Source organism: Lutra lutra, chromosome 17 (genome assembly GCF_902655055.1).
Source record: "Lutra lutra chromosome 17, mLutLut1.2, whole genome shotgun sequence".
In the NCBI taxonomy this organism is placed as follows: Eukaryota; Metazoa; Chordata; class Mammalia; order Carnivora; family Mustelidae; genus Lutra; species Lutra lutra.
The window spans coordinates 49,790,861-49,805,411 of NC_062294.1; the positions used below are offsets into that span (position 1 = coordinate 49,790,861).

The following is a 14,551-nucleotide window of genomic DNA, read 5'->3' on the forward strand; positions in this document are numbered from 1 at the left end:
CCCTCTCAGCTGGAGGGGCCTCTGGGGACTAGGAGTGAGAGAGCCAGATCTTGAGTTTGTCCCAGACTGGCTGTGTGAGTTTGGGCTGGTCCCCACCCTCTCTGGGCCTCGGTTTTCCCCAGCTATAGGAGAAGCACTGTGAGCCTTCTGAAATCTTAGAGCTTTGGCATCTGAGGTCCCTTTAATTTGGAGCTGTCTCCTGCCTCGGCCTCTCAAGCCCATTCCCACAGCTCTTACCTTCTGGGGTCCCAGGCCCGGGCACAAAGCCAGATCTTCCCGCGATGCGGCCATGAGCTGTTCCAGAGACTGAGGAAGATGGGAGCAAAGGGTCAGAGATGGGGAGCACGAGACTACCCTATACCTGCTGATCGGAGGTCTCAGAGATCCCAGGAAGGAGCTGAGGTCCTGTGCGAGGGCAGGGGAGGCAGGAAGGATGGGGGGAAGGGGGCAGAGCAGTGGAAGGAAACAGTTGTGGGGGGCGGTCCTTGAAAAGGCAAAGGGGTCAGAATGCCCATTGGGACGAGGGAGTCATTCCTTACCCCAAAAGTAGTCAGGAGGGTCTGGCTGTCTGTTTTATTGACTGACTTCACAGTGGTCAGGCATTCAGTGACCTGGAAGGGAAAGAGGCAGAGATGCATCGCTAGAAGAAATGACCGTGAGAGGGAGCCTGTGGGGGGCAGTGCTGGGTCACCACTGTGTCCCCGGACACCCTGCATGCAGGAGGCATTCAACTAAATGCCTTTTTCTTTGATTAAAAAGTTCATCTCAGTGGGTTACCTGAGTAGCTCAGTCTGTTACGTGTCTACCTTCAGCTCAGGCTCCTGGCATCGAGCCCTGTGTCGGGCCCCCCTGCTCAGTGCAGGGCCTGCTTCTCCCTCTCCTTCTGCCTCTGCTCCTCCTCCCCCCCACCCCCACGCCATGCTCTCACAAATAAAATCTTTAAAAAAATAATAAACTTTAAAAAATTTTAAAAATGTAAGTTAATCTCAGAGTGGTCCCCGCCCAGGTAAGAGGGTGTCAGTCCCATCATAAGAAGATAAATACCATTTATCTCGAGTTCATTCTGCCCAGGGGAAGACTACAGACTCTGAAGTCCCATGTGAGTTCAAAACCACAGCCCACTGCTTGCTCCCTGTGAGGCCTGGACATGGGAATTGACCCCTCTGGGCCTCTTTTCAGGCAAGTGGGGGGCCCTAAGATTCCCCACCTCAGCGGTGGCAGTGGATGTCCACCATTATTCAGTCATTGGAGCCCAGGTTAAGTAATTCATTCAGCCAGTACTCCCTGAGCGCCAACTGAGTGCTGCGTGTGCTGGGGACACAGCCGAGACCGAGCCAGCCTGGCCCTCCTGGGGTTCCCAGTCCAGTGTGGGAGACACAGCAGCTCCTGATAGTGGTGACCCACACAGGGAGGGCTTGGCGGGGAGACCCCAAAAGGGGCACTTGACCTGGCCAAGGGATCAGGGAGGGCTTCCTGGAGAAGGAGGCATCAAAGCTGAGATGGGAAAGATGGGATTAGGCAGGTAGGCAGGCAGAGGGAACAGAAGGTCACAAGCTTAGAGGAGTGAGCCACATCTGGGAGAAGTGACAGAATGCGACACCAGGGGCAGATGGGGCTGCTGGGCATTATAGGCAGGGCCTTGTGAGGAGGCCAGGCGTACCCTGAAGGCACTGGGGAGCCATGGGAGGGTTCTGAGCTGGGGAAGGCAGAATCAAGTTTGTGCTTAAAGAAGACCCCTCTAGCCGCTGTGTGAGTGAGAAAGGGGAGAAGGAGCTGAGAGTGGGATGGGGAGAAGAGGTAAGGTTTGAGCCCTGGGAAGGAGCTGGGGGAGGCCCGGGAAAGGAGGTGCCGTGGCCTCACCCGGGAGACGAAGTCCTGCTCCAGCTTCTCCATCAGGAGGTCCGCCGGCTTCTGCTCATAGGCCTTGTAGGTCTCCAGGTAGCGCCCGGCCTCCTCGGGGCTGGGGTGAGAACATTTGGGTCAGCCAGGGGGAGGGGGGCATGTTTTAGGTTCATTATGTTCATTTTGATGCTAACTAATACAGAGGAAAAAAAACAAACTTTCCTCCTCTAAATGTTCCCTGGCGACAACCCCAGCCAGGCGCACTAAGGGGCTGAGCTTAGGGGCTGAGCCTGGGAGCCCGACCCGCTGGATTCAGGTTGCTCCTGCCCACTTGAGTGACCCTGGGGCCAGTGATTTTCTCTCTCTGGGCCTCAGTCTCCTCATCTGTAAAGTGGAGTGGATGGCAGAATTGCGACAATTATAGGAGCCACGGCTTCAAGCGCTCAGAGACCCGTTTAAGAAACATGAGCTATTCTGGAAGGGAAGCGGGTATGTGGAGTTTGAGAGGGAGAAAAAACCACAAACACTGTTACTCTCTTCCCAGCCCCAGGAAGACCAATTCAGGAGGCCTTTAGTCCCCACTGCCAGTTTTTAATGTAGCCAGCCTTCAAGAGGAAGGCTGCGGGCGAGCTGGCGGCCGAATCTTACTATAGCCGCTAACATGACCTGAGAATCACAATTTTCACATCAGGCACGGGTTCCTCTGACCTGTAACCAACTGCTTCAAAGGTAGGCGACCTAAGCAAATCTTCACAAGGCTCTATTTGTGTGCAGAAGAAAGTAACTCAAGTTTATTGGCTCTGGGAAGAAACTGCCTTTTTTTGTTCGGGGAGCCTGCGAAGACTGAGTTGAGTGGAAGTAAATAAAGGATTCAGGGTCAAGGCCTCAGCAAAGGTAAAGAGCAATTTTTTTTTATTTCTTTTCTTTTTTTTAATTAAGTGATGGTTCATATTCTCAAAAGAAACCTTCATTTTTCTAATTCTTTTTTTCCCATTAGACGGGCGTTGCGGCTTTTCTCTTCAGCAGGATTATTGTTAACGGTTCTTTTATTTTAATATTTTATTTATTTATTTGACAGAGAGAGAGAGATCACAAGTAGGCAGAGAGGCAGGCAGAGAGAGAGGGGGAAGCAGGCTCCCCGCCGAGCAGAGAGTCCGACTCGGGGCTCGATCTCAGGACCCTGAGATCATGACATGAGCCAAAGGCAGAGGCTCAACCCACTGAGCCACCCAGGCGACCCTGTTACAGTTCTTTTTTTTTTTTTAAGATTTTTATTTATTATTTGATAGACAGGGATCACAAGTAGGCAGAGAGGCAGGCAGACAGAGGGGGAAGCAGGCTCTCTGCTGAGCAGGGAGCCCAATGCGGCTCAATCCCAGGACCCTGAGATCATGACCTGAGCCGAAGGCGGAAGCTTTAACCCACTGAGCCACCCAGGCGCCCCTCCTGTTACAGTCTTTAATAATTTGTTCGGGACCCTCACGTTACCACATTGTGTCACGTCCTAGAATTTGCTTTCTTTTTCGCACTCTGCAATATAAGCAGGATGTCTTCCCCTGTCAGCAGAAGGAACTTCGCCTCTTTTATTTATTTTTTTTTTAAGATTTTATTTATTTATTTGAAACAGAGAGAGAGATCACAAGTATGCAGAGAGGCAGGCATAGAGAGAGAGAGGAGAAAGCAGGCTCCCCGCTGAGCAAAGAGCCCGATGCAGGCCTCGATCCCAGGACCCTGAGATCATGACCTGAGCCGAAGGCAGAGGCTTAACCCACTGAGCCACCCAGGCACCCTCGCCTCTTTTATTTAATGGTTGCAAAATATTCCATGATTTGCATGTAAAGACACAGTAAACATTCGCCATCATGGGAGTCTAGATGCATGCCAGGCACTGCTCTAACTCATTATGGTCAGAAGCTTCCAGAACCCCCCACCCCCACCCCAAAGCTCCTATATGGCACTTAATATTTTCAAACCATTATACAGAGGAGAAAACATGGACCAGCGGGGTGGGGTCACTTGCCCAAAATGACACAGCTGGCTAAGAAACAGCACCTTTAACTTTATGTGACGTGACGCTACTTCCCACAAAATAGAGTAATGTTTACAATTGCTTTTAATATACAACTAACTTGGGGGCGCCTGGCTGGCTCAGTTGGTAGAGTATGCAACTCTTGATCTCTGGGGTCGTGAGTTCAAGGTCATGACCTGGCCCATCTGCCTGACAGAACATTACACAGCTGGGAAAGAATGTGCATCCAGACAATGGGATATTATTGAGCAGTAAGAAGTGAGCTTCCAAATCACAAGAAGGCCTGGAGGAACCTTAGAAGCGTATTGCTAAGTGAGAGAAGCCAATCTGGAAAGGTTTCTGTGAGGTAAGAGGAAACTTCTACGGTCTCTGCACACTGGTTTCCGGCACAGAGCTCAGGAGACCCTTGTACCTTCCTCAGAGAAAAGAGGACAAGGATGGGGCGCCTGGGTGGCTCAGTGGGTTAAAGCCTCTGCCTCCGGTTCAGGTCCTGATCTCAGGATCCTGGGATCGAGCTCTGCATCCGGTTCCCTCCTCAGCAGGGAGCCTGCTTGCTCCTCTCTCTGCCTGCCTCTCTGCTTACTTGTGATCTCTGTCAAATAAATAAAATCTTAAAAAAAAAAAAAAAAGCACAAGGAGCATCTTTGTTCTATGTTTTTTAAAGACTTATTTATTTGAGAGAGAAAACAACTGGGGTAGGGGGACAGGGAGAAGCAGGCTCTCCGCTGAGCAAGGAGCCCGATGGGGGGCTCGATCCCAGGACCCTGGAATCCCCTCCCCAGAGGTCACCGCTGTCCAAGGCCTGGAGCCCATTGTAGCCCTTTCTAGTTTATCCGCATACGTGTCTGTTCCAAAACACGGCTCCCTTTCCTTCCTTCTGCCCATAAATAAAAATACAGTGCTGTCCGGTTCTCACCACGGAAGCTGCACTGATGGCCCGCGTCATCGCAGATGCACACTTGCACATGCGCGCAAGGCTCATCCTGGTGTGGGAATGTCTGCGTTGAAGAGCTGCGTCTATTTCATGTTAATAGCCAATCAAGTCTCCCGCCAACCAAACATGCAGGTGCCCGTTTCATGCTATCCATCTGAGACGTTTTCACCAGATTTATGAGGGGAAAATGGCACCTCATTTTTAAAAAGCAGCTTTTTTCAGGTGCCTGGGTGGCTCAGTCGGTTCAGCGTCCGCCTTCGGCTCAGGTCATCGTCCGAGCGTCCTGGGATCGAGCCCCACATCGGGCTCCCTGCTCAGCAGGGGGTCTGCTTCTTCCTCTGCCTCTGCCCCTCCCCCACCACACGTGCTCCCTCTCACTCTCTCAAATAAAATCTTAAAAAAATAGAATAAAATAAAATTTATTTTTTTCCTAATAAACAATAAAGTTGGTATTTTTTTCATGTGTTTTGGCAACCTGAATTAGACGCTTATTTGGGCTCTTACTGACTTCTGGAAATTTCTTTCCACATACAAATATATAATAAATGTTTAAATATATGCATGTAAGTATAAATATTTAAGTGTATTAACACTGTATAAATATAACATATGTACATACATAAACTAGAGATGTTAAATATTTATTTTATACATATATATACACATTGTATACGTGTATATATATATGTGCACAGCAAGTACTTTTTTGTAATTTGTCACTTGGCTTTTAACTTTATTTACAGTCTCTTACTATCCAGAAGTTTTTTTTTTTTTTTAAAGATTTTATTTATTTATTTGACAGACAGAGATCACAAGTAGGCAGAGAAGTAGGCAAAGAGAGAGGAGGAAGCAGGCTCCCCGCTGAGCAGAGAGCCCGATGTGGGGCTCCATCCCAGAACCCCGGGACCATGACCCAAGCCGAAGGCAGAGGCTCTAACCCGCTGAGCCACCCAGGCGCCCCGACTATCCAGAAGTTTTAAAGTTTTTTTTTAATACATTAGTTTTTAACCACTAGGTTTTTTGTTTTTTTTTTCTTTTAAGATTTTATTTATTTATTTGACAGAGAGAGATCACAAGCAGGCAGAGAGGCAGGCAGAGAGAGAGGAGGAAGCAGGCTCCCCACTGAGCAGAAAGCCCGACGCGGGGCTCGAACCCAGGACCTGGGATCATGACCTGAGCCGAAGGCAGCGGCTTAACCCACTGAGCCACCCAGGCGCCCCAGAAGTTTTAAAGTTTTAATATTCTCAAATCAGCCAAACTTTTTCCTTTATGGCTTTGGGGTTTTGGGTCTTGCTTAGACCCAAAACTTTTCCTACCCCAAGATTACAAAAAACATTCTCCTATAAGATTTCTTCTAACACGTTGTTTGGTTTGTTTTAATGTCTCTAATTTGTCAGGATCTAATTTTTCTTTATGGTGTGAGGAAGGGATATCTTTTTCCCAATTAGAAATTAGCCAATCTAAGGGCACCTGGGTGGCTCAGTGGGTTAAAGCCTCTGCTTTCGACTCAGGTCATGATCCCGGGGTCCTGGGATGGAGCCCCGCATCAGGCTCTGTGCTCAGCAGGGAGCCTGCTTCCTCCTCTGTCTCTGCCTGTCTCTCTGCCTATTTGTGATCTCTGTCTGTCAAATAAATAAAATCTTTTAAAAAAAAGAGAGAGAAATTAGCCAATCTAAATAGTCTTTAGAAACCCAGATGTGGAATCAGTTATTCAGACAGACTTTATATCTAACTCATCAGTGCCTAGTATGGTTCTGGCAATCTGACCCAGGTCACCTGTTTTGGTGACCATGGCCCTCTAAGATATTAAGACCCTATTTTAAAGATGAAGACATTGAGGCCCAGAGGGAGGCAGTGCCTGGACCAGGCTCATACGGGGAGTTCATGGCAGGAGAAGGAAAGGTCTGGGCGGGGCTGGGGTGGACTGACTCTCGGGATGGAGCCTGACCTGGGTGGGGAGCCTCGGTCTCACCTCCAGGCAAGGACTAGGGTACAGTCAGCCAGGATGCACATCTTGGCCAGCTCCTTGAGGGCCTGCTGAGGATCTTTCTGGGTGGAAAAGAAAGTCAGAATGAGAAATCTGGTAGAAAGCAGGAATTACAGTCTTGAAAACACAGTAGGTTAGGATGCCAAGCACCTTCCACTCGACTGACACGCGCTAAGCTGACTGGGCTGGGCAGTGCCGCGACCCCACAGCAACCAACACGGCCCAGGCTCTGCCCTCTCGGGCTCACAGTCTGATGAGGCAGATAAACTGTCCCCGCACATTGATGAGCCACAGTGGCCAGGACTGGGATGGGAGAGTAGGAGCATCTGACCTGCCCAGGGGATCAGGGAGAGCTTCCTGGAGGAAGGGACATCTGAGCTGAGACCTGAAGGGGGATGAAGAGGTGCGAAGGAGGCAAAGGAGAGCAAAAATGGAATTCCACAGAGAACAGCTTGTCCAAAGGATGGGAGGGGAAAGAGGGCTTGAGGAGTTATGATTCACATAGTAGGTGAGAATAATGTAAAGGGGTAACCACACGGAAGCTTAGAAATGAACCCAAAGGGGAGGCTGGGTGGCTCAGTGGGTTAAGCCTCTGCCTTCGGCTCAGGTCATGATCTCAGGGTCCTGGGATCGAGCCCTGCTTCGGGCTCTCTGCTCAGCAGGGAGCCTGCTTCTCCCTCTCTCTCTGCCTGCCTCTCTGCCTACTTGTGATCTCTCTCCCTGTCAAATAAGTAAATAAAATCTCAAAAGAAAAAAAAGAAAAGAAAAGAAATGAACCCAGAGTGTGGGGCATGGGGGGCGGGCACACAGGGCCTCACGGGCCATGGACGGCACTGGAGAGCCACGGAGAGATCTAGACAGATCTGTGCTTTAGGGAAACTCCTCTGGCTGCGGTAAGGAGGGGAGGCACTGAGGTTAGAGGCCATGAGACAAGGAAAGAGGCTGGAGCCAAGCCCCTGGATGAGAGGATGACACCGATTCAAGACACATTCAGGCGGCAGAAGGCTGGGCTCTGCCGAAGTGGGATGGGGAAGGAGGAGACGGATGATTTTACCCTCCGACCCCCCTTGCCAATATAGGGTGTCAATCCTAGATGTGAGAGGTGGTTCCTCACTGAGGTTTCAGCTTGCATCTTCCCTCAGGATTCAACAGTCCACTTGGCGGCCGTGAGGCCCAACGCGCCCCACTTCACAGACGGGGCCAATGAGGCCGGTAGGGAAGTGACCACTGCTTACCACGTCTACCTGGACGAGCAGGACCCGCAGGGCGAAGCTCTTCCCCAGGCTCTGCAGCCGCTCGTGGATGTAGTCTGGGTGGAGGTTGTGGTAGCGGAGGCTGGGGGGCAAGGGAGAGGGAGGGATTGGGAGGCCTCAGTCTCCCTGAGACCCCAGGAGCCCTTGTTCACTCTCGCTGGCAGGCAGAGGGTGTGGGCAACACAGGGATCTGAGGCTCAGAGAAGTGACGTGGCTCAGCTCACTCAGCAAGGCAGGGGCACAGTGGGGTTCACAGCGAGGGCTGCCTGGCTCTGGCTCCCTGGAGGGACAGACCCCAGGTTCCTCACGGAGGCAGGGAAGAGACTTGGGCTTTGAGTAGAGGATAGGAAACCAGGGCTCAGAGAGCGTGGACTGGGGGACACTGCAGCTGATCTTGGGAGGCAGGCCCATCTCAGGGACTGTCTGCTTTGGCCTCAAAAGGGGCTGGCAGGGGGAAGGGGTGGCTTTCCCACCCAGGGAACTAGGGGACATCTCTGCCCAGCAGCCACCAGCTCTCCCACCTTGCAGGGAGGACAGGAACTTAGAAGTTTCACTTCCCCCTCGAGCTCTGTCTGGAGAGGAACCCCGGGGAGTAGAGAGGGAATGGGCTTCACAGGGGCAGAGGGTAGAGAAATCCTGGTTCTCATCAACTCATCCTAGATGTCTGGGACATGAGTGACCTGACCCCTTCCTCCCTCAGACCCAGGAGTCCAGGCCCCCAGCCTCCTCCTCTCTCAGACCCAGGAGCCCAGGCCCCCAGCCTCCTCCTCTTTCAGACCCAGGAGCTTAAGACCTCCAGCTCTCTCCTCCCTCAGACCCAGGAGCCCAGGCTCCCAGCCTCCTCCTCCTTCAGACCCAGGAGTCTAAGGCCTCCAGCCCTCTCCTCCCTCAGACCCAGGAGCCTAAGCCCCCAGCCTCCTCCTCCCTCAGACCCAGGAGTCCAGGCCCCCAGCCCCTCCTCCCTCAGACTCAGAAGTCCAGGCCATCAGTCTCCTCCTCCCTCAGACCCAGGAGCCCAAGCCCCCAACCCCCTCCTCCCTCAGAACCAGGAGCCTAAGGCCCCCCAGCCCTGTCCTCCCTCAGACTGAGGAGCCCGTGCCCCCAGCCCCTCCTCCCTCAGACCCACAGTCTGGGCCTGTAGCTCTTCTGACTCTGGGCACCTCCAGGCTAAGACCTCTTCCTTCCATACAAGGTCCCATGGAGGCCCAAAGCCAACAGGGCCACATGCAAACGTCTCCCAGTGAACGGTCCAAAACACTGGAGCGTACACTCCCAGGCCTCCCTGGAAGGTGGGCAGCCCCTCAGAGCTCACCTGAGAAACAGGGCACAGGTGCTCTGGCCCAGCACGTAGTCGGGAAGCACATCACCAAACTCCCAGGGCACGTTACGCACAAACTTCAGCACGGGGTTGCCCCTCTGGGGAGGGAGGAAGGGCCAAAGCCATTAACAGGAATAGCCCTGGGACTACTGCCACCCCAGGGCCCCCTCCCCCACCACGGTCAACACCTCCCCACCTCTTTCTGCCTGTGCCTGTGGACCTCCTCTCCAGAGTCTACCTCCTCAGCCTGAATGTCCTTGGTGCTCTGGCTCTGACCTAGGCCCCTCCCCGCAGCCCTGAGCCTTAACTAAAGGATCCCTGAGTCTCTCTAGCTCAGCCCTCTCCCCTGGCCCCACATGTGTGTCCTGGGGCCGTGGGACACTTCCTCCAGGAGGTCTGCCTCACTGCTTCCAAGTGCCTTCAGCATCAGCCATCACACCTGCTCCTCCAACAGGCCCCACTTCGGGGACAGCCCCACCATCCAGAGACCTGAGCCTGATCATGGACATGTCCCTCTCCCCCTCCTCCTCCAGTTAGGATGTCTACCTGAGACAGGATCCCATTTTCTTTTTTTTTTTTTTAAGATTTTATTTATTTGACAGAGAGAGATCACAAGTAGACGGAGAGGAAGGCAGAGAGAGAGAGAGGGAAGCAGACTTCCTGCCGAGCAGAGAGCCCGATGCGGGACTCGATCCCAGGACCCTGAGATCATGACCTGAGCCGAAGGCAGCGGCTTAACCCACTGAGCCACCCAGGCGTCCCCCATTTTCATTTTTAAAGGATTACTTTGTGCCATCTGGGTGGCTCAGTCAGTTAAGCATCTGCCTTGGGCTCAGGTCATGATCCCAGGGTCCTGGGATCGAGCCCTCCATCGGGCTCCCGGCTCCCTCTACCCCTCCCCGCTGCTCGTGATCTCTCTCTCTCAAATAAACAAAATACTTTTTTAAAAAAGTATTACTGGGGGGCACCTGGGTGGCTCAGTGGGTTAAGCCGCTGCCTTCGGCTCAGGTCATGATCTCAGGGTCCTGGGATCGAGGCCCGCATCGGGCTCTCTGCTCAGCAGGGAGCCTGCTTCCCTCTCTCTCTCTCTCTGCCTGCCTCTCCATCTACTTGTGATCTCTCTCTGTCAAATAAATAAATAAAATCTTTAAAAAAAAAAAAAATTTTTTTTTTTTTTAATAAAATAAAATAAAAAAATAAAAAGTATTACTGGGGGCGCCTGGGTGGCTCAGTGGGTTAAAGCCTCTGCCTTCGGCTTAGGTCATGATCCCAGGGTCCTGGGATCGAGCCCCGCATCGGGCTCTCTGCTCAGCAGAGAGTCTGCTTCCTCCTATCTCTCTCTGCCTGCTTCTCTGCCTACTTGTGATCTCTGTCAAATAAATAGACGGAATCTTTAAAAAATAAATAAATAAATAAATAAATAGTATTACTGGACACCTGGGTGGCTCAGTGGGTTAAGCCACTGCCTTCGGCTCAGGTGGTGATCCCGGAGTTCTGAGATGGAGTCCCGCATTGGGCTCTCTGCTCCTCGGGGAGTCTGCTTCTCCCTCTAACCTTCTCCCCTCTCATGCTCTCTCTCACTCTCTCTCAAATAAATAAATAAAATCGTAAATAAATAAATAAATAAATAAATAATTGGATCACCTTGTCCCCTTCACACTCACAAGAATGGCCAAAACGGTCAAAAAGACAGACAAGGAAAGGCGGTGAGGATCTGGGCAAGCTGGAACGCCCGCCCACTGCTGGCGGGAACTAAACCGATGCTGTGTTGGAGAAGATGGTTTGGCAGTTCCTAAAAAAGCTCACTCTAGAGCCGCCCCAGGACCCAGCAAGTCCACCCCTGCATAAATTCCCCAGAGAACCGAAAACCCACATCTACCGAAAAACCCAAACGCTAACGTTCAGGGCAGCATCTTCAGAATAACCAACAAGTACCAACAGTGGAGGGAGGAGAACCCCGGCCCGGCGCCCCCACACGTGGGGGTACCCTCGGGCCCGCGAAGGGGAAGGAAGGAAGCACGGACTTGCGCTTCCTCGTGGAGGAACCTGAAAGTCTTATGCTAGGCGAAAGGAGCCAGATGTCAGCCGACAGCCGTGTGGGTGGTCTGCACTTTTTGGCTATTCGAAACAAACCTGCGGGGACCACTTGTGCCCCAGATTTTGTACAGATGTATGTTGTCTTTTCTCTGGAACATCTACCTAGAAGTAGACTTCCTGGGTCATACAGTAACTCTTATTTTTTTCAAGATTTTATTTTTGTGGGGGGCATCTGGGTGGGCTCAGCTGGTTAAGCATCTGACTCTTGTTTTCGGCTCAGGTCATGATCTCAGGGTCCTGGGATCGAGACCTGCGTCGGGCTCTCTGCTCAGCGGGGAGCCTGCTTCCCCCTCTCTCTCTGCCTGCCTTTCTGCCTACTTTTGATCTGTCAAATAGATAAATGAAATCTTTAAAAAAAATTATATATATTTCTAAGTAATTAAACTTAACATGGGGCTTGAACCTACAACCCTGAGGTCCACCAGCTGAGCCAGCCAGGTACCCCAGTAACTCTACGCTTAAGTGTCTGAGGAACTACCAGACTGTTTTCCAAGGTGTCTGCACAATTGTGCATTCCCACCAGCAGCCCATGTGGGCTCCAGTTCCTTCCTGGCCTGGAGACCCTTCTATGGCCCCTTGATGAGAGCCATCCTCAAGGGCATAAGCTGCTACCCCACTGGGATCCTGATTTGCATTTCCCTGGCGGCAGACAATACTGCGCATCTTTTCACATTCCCATCTTTTCACATTCTCGGGTCCTACCAGTATCTCTGTAAGTGGCCGCTCTTCTGCAGAACGGGACCTCCACCAACGGCAGAGCCCTCACCCGCTGCCTTTCCATCACTCTATCCCCGGCCTAGAACGAGCACCTGGCAACCTCTGAACATATCTGCGGACAGCAGGCAGGCGAAACCTCATTTCAAAGGCACAGATGAGTTAAGTCACTCACTCAAGATCACACAGCTACTGTATGCCAGAGCAGGATGCGAACTCGGGCCTGCGTTCAAGAAACAGTTTTGGGGGACGCCTGGGTGGGTCAGTGGGTTAAAGCCTCTGCCTTCGGCTCAGGTCTTGATCCCAGGGTCCTGGGTTCGAGCCCCAGGGAGCCTGCTTTCCTTCCTCTCTCTCTGCCTGCCTCTCTGCCTACCTATGATCTCTGTCAAATAAATAAATAAAATCTAAAAAAAAAAAAAAAAGAAAGAAAAAAGAAACAGTTTTTGAATGAATGCACAAACCCGTGGGGGGGGGGGGGGACAGGAAACTTAGTTGCACTAACGTGGTCGCACCCAAAGAGTCAGAGTGTTACAGATAAACTTTTGTGCCCCCCCCCCGCCCAAATTCACATGTGGAAATCCTAACCCATGATGTGATGGTATTAGGAAGTGAGGAGAGGCGATTTGGTCATGAAGGTGGAACCCTCGTGAAGGGGATTAGGGCCCCAGAGCGCTCCCTCGCCCCTTCTGCTGTGTGAGGACACACTGAGAAGACAGCAGTCTATGAATCAGGACACTTCCTGGACACTGAATCTGCCAGGGCCTTGATCTTGGACTTCCCAGGCTCCAGAACTCTGAGAAATAAATGTTTGCTGTTTAAACTACCCACCCTATGGTATTTTTGTCATAACAAACAACAGGACACGGGGCAACCTCAGCTCATACATGGTACTTGAATGGATGAATGAAAGAGGGACCCAGCCCGGAGCACAGTGGCCAGAGCTCAGCCTCCCTTCCACTACCCACCAGAACTCCCCGCCCCATAACCCAAGTTTCCCCCACTTCTCCATCCCCTCCTTACCTGGCGGGGGCTCACAATGATGCTGCTGGATTTCGCCCCTGGTTTGGGGGCCTGATTAGCAGTCTCTCCTGCCAGGAGCTCAGGCCCCGGGGGTTGTGGCGCTCCAGCCCCTCCTTGAGGTCCCGAGATGGCATACTCAGCATATGTCTGAGGGGCTGCCTGAGGTGAGGTCTCCACGGTGGGCAGGCTCCGGGTGGATTTGAATAAGGGCTTGACCTGTGCAGGGAAGGGGAGTGTCAAAGTCAAAATCGAGCCCCTTCTCCCCACTCCTCAGCCTCTGCACTGGTCCTGGCAACCGTCTTCTCTCCCTTGGACCCCCGCAGTCACCTCCTCACCAGCTCCCTGCCGACACCCTTACTCCCCACAGTCTGTTCACTGTCATTTCATGACACTCTGCTTGGAGACCTCGGTGGCTCCCATCTCAGAGCAAAAGCCGAAGCTGTCACCACAGCCCACAAGACTCTGAACGATCTGTCCCTGCCCCCTTGCCTCAGGAGGGTCTCACCTCTCACCTCTTTCCCTTTGCTTTCTCTAGTCTAGCCCCACTGGCCTTCTTGCTGCCCTCGAACTCCCTGGGCCTTTGCACTGGCTGTCCCTTCTGCCTCCAGATGTTCTCACATAGCTCACTCCCTCACCTCTTTCAGATCACGGCGAGATGTCACCTCCTCAGAGAAGCAGTCCCTTCAAGTAAGGTAGCACCTTTCCCCCAACACCCCCTATACCGTTAGCCCACTTTGTTTTTCTTCCTAGCCCCTAGTGACCAGCCGGTCCTCAGCACCAGCCAATTGTTTTCCCGTAGGAATGCAATCTCAGTGTTGTCAGCTCCTTCCATTTACCAAAACATGCCAAAAGCGCAGACTTTCTTTTTAATTGCAAAGCCTTCCAATTCTCAAACGTCAGCAATAAACTGATGTTTTGCAAACCAGGGTGCCGGCCACATAAAACAGGGCTTGCCGGTTCGCTGTCCCTGTCTGGAGCCCTCTCTTGGAATCACCATGACATTTTACAGAGAGGGAAAGCGACTTGCGGAGCAGAGGTGTTTTCCCAAGGTGACCCAGGTCCCATTTCCTAACCCACACCTGTGGCCACAGTGCCGTTCCTGTCCTCATTCCTCTCAATCGCCCGCCCAGCCTCCCAGCCTTCTCCCCATCTCCTCGTCCTACCCCTGCAGGAGGGGCCTCCTCCTCCTCCAGCGGTATGAAGAATTTCTTCCTCGTGGGTGGCCCAGAGGGCTGCCGCACTCCCTCTTCGTCCATCCCAAGGTTCTTCTGGGGCCTGGAAATGAAGACGTGGCGGCGGGGGCGAGGGAGACACCAGGGCCTGCTTTCCCATCCTCCCAGCAGGAACCCCCACTCAC

General features: G+C 52.4%; 1 protein-coding gene across 6 annotated transcripts in view; it reads right to left on the reverse strand.

The window, feature by feature from the left end:
• Positions 1 to 14,551, reverse strand: part of ERCC1 (ERCC excision repair 1, endonuclease non-catalytic subunit) — a 34,109-nt gene that overhangs the window by 191 nt on the left and 19,367 nt on the right. For 5 of the 6 annotated variants that reach the window (XM_047710046.1, XM_047710048.1, XM_047710047.1 and 2 more), the window contains 8 exons: positions 14,358 to 14,469; positions 13,195 to 13,410; positions 9,358 to 9,461; positions 8,028 to 8,127; positions 6,778 to 6,854; positions 1,861 to 1,960; positions 540 to 611; positions 238 to 306 (listed from right to left, as the gene is read on the reverse strand). In XM_047710046.1, coding sequence (XP_047566002.1) covers positions 238 to 306; positions 540 to 611; positions 1,861 to 1,960; positions 6,778 to 6,854; positions 8,028 to 8,127; positions 9,358 to 9,461; positions 13,195 to 13,410; positions 14,358 to 14,469 — 850 coding nt within the window. Of the gene's footprint in view, positions 1 to 237; positions 307 to 539; positions 612 to 1,860; positions 1,961 to 6,777; positions 6,855 to 8,027; positions 8,128 to 9,357; positions 9,462 to 13,194; positions 13,411 to 14,357; positions 14,471 to 14,551 lie in introns of all 6 variants that reach the window. The other variant, XM_047710051.1, reaches the window with a different exon arrangement.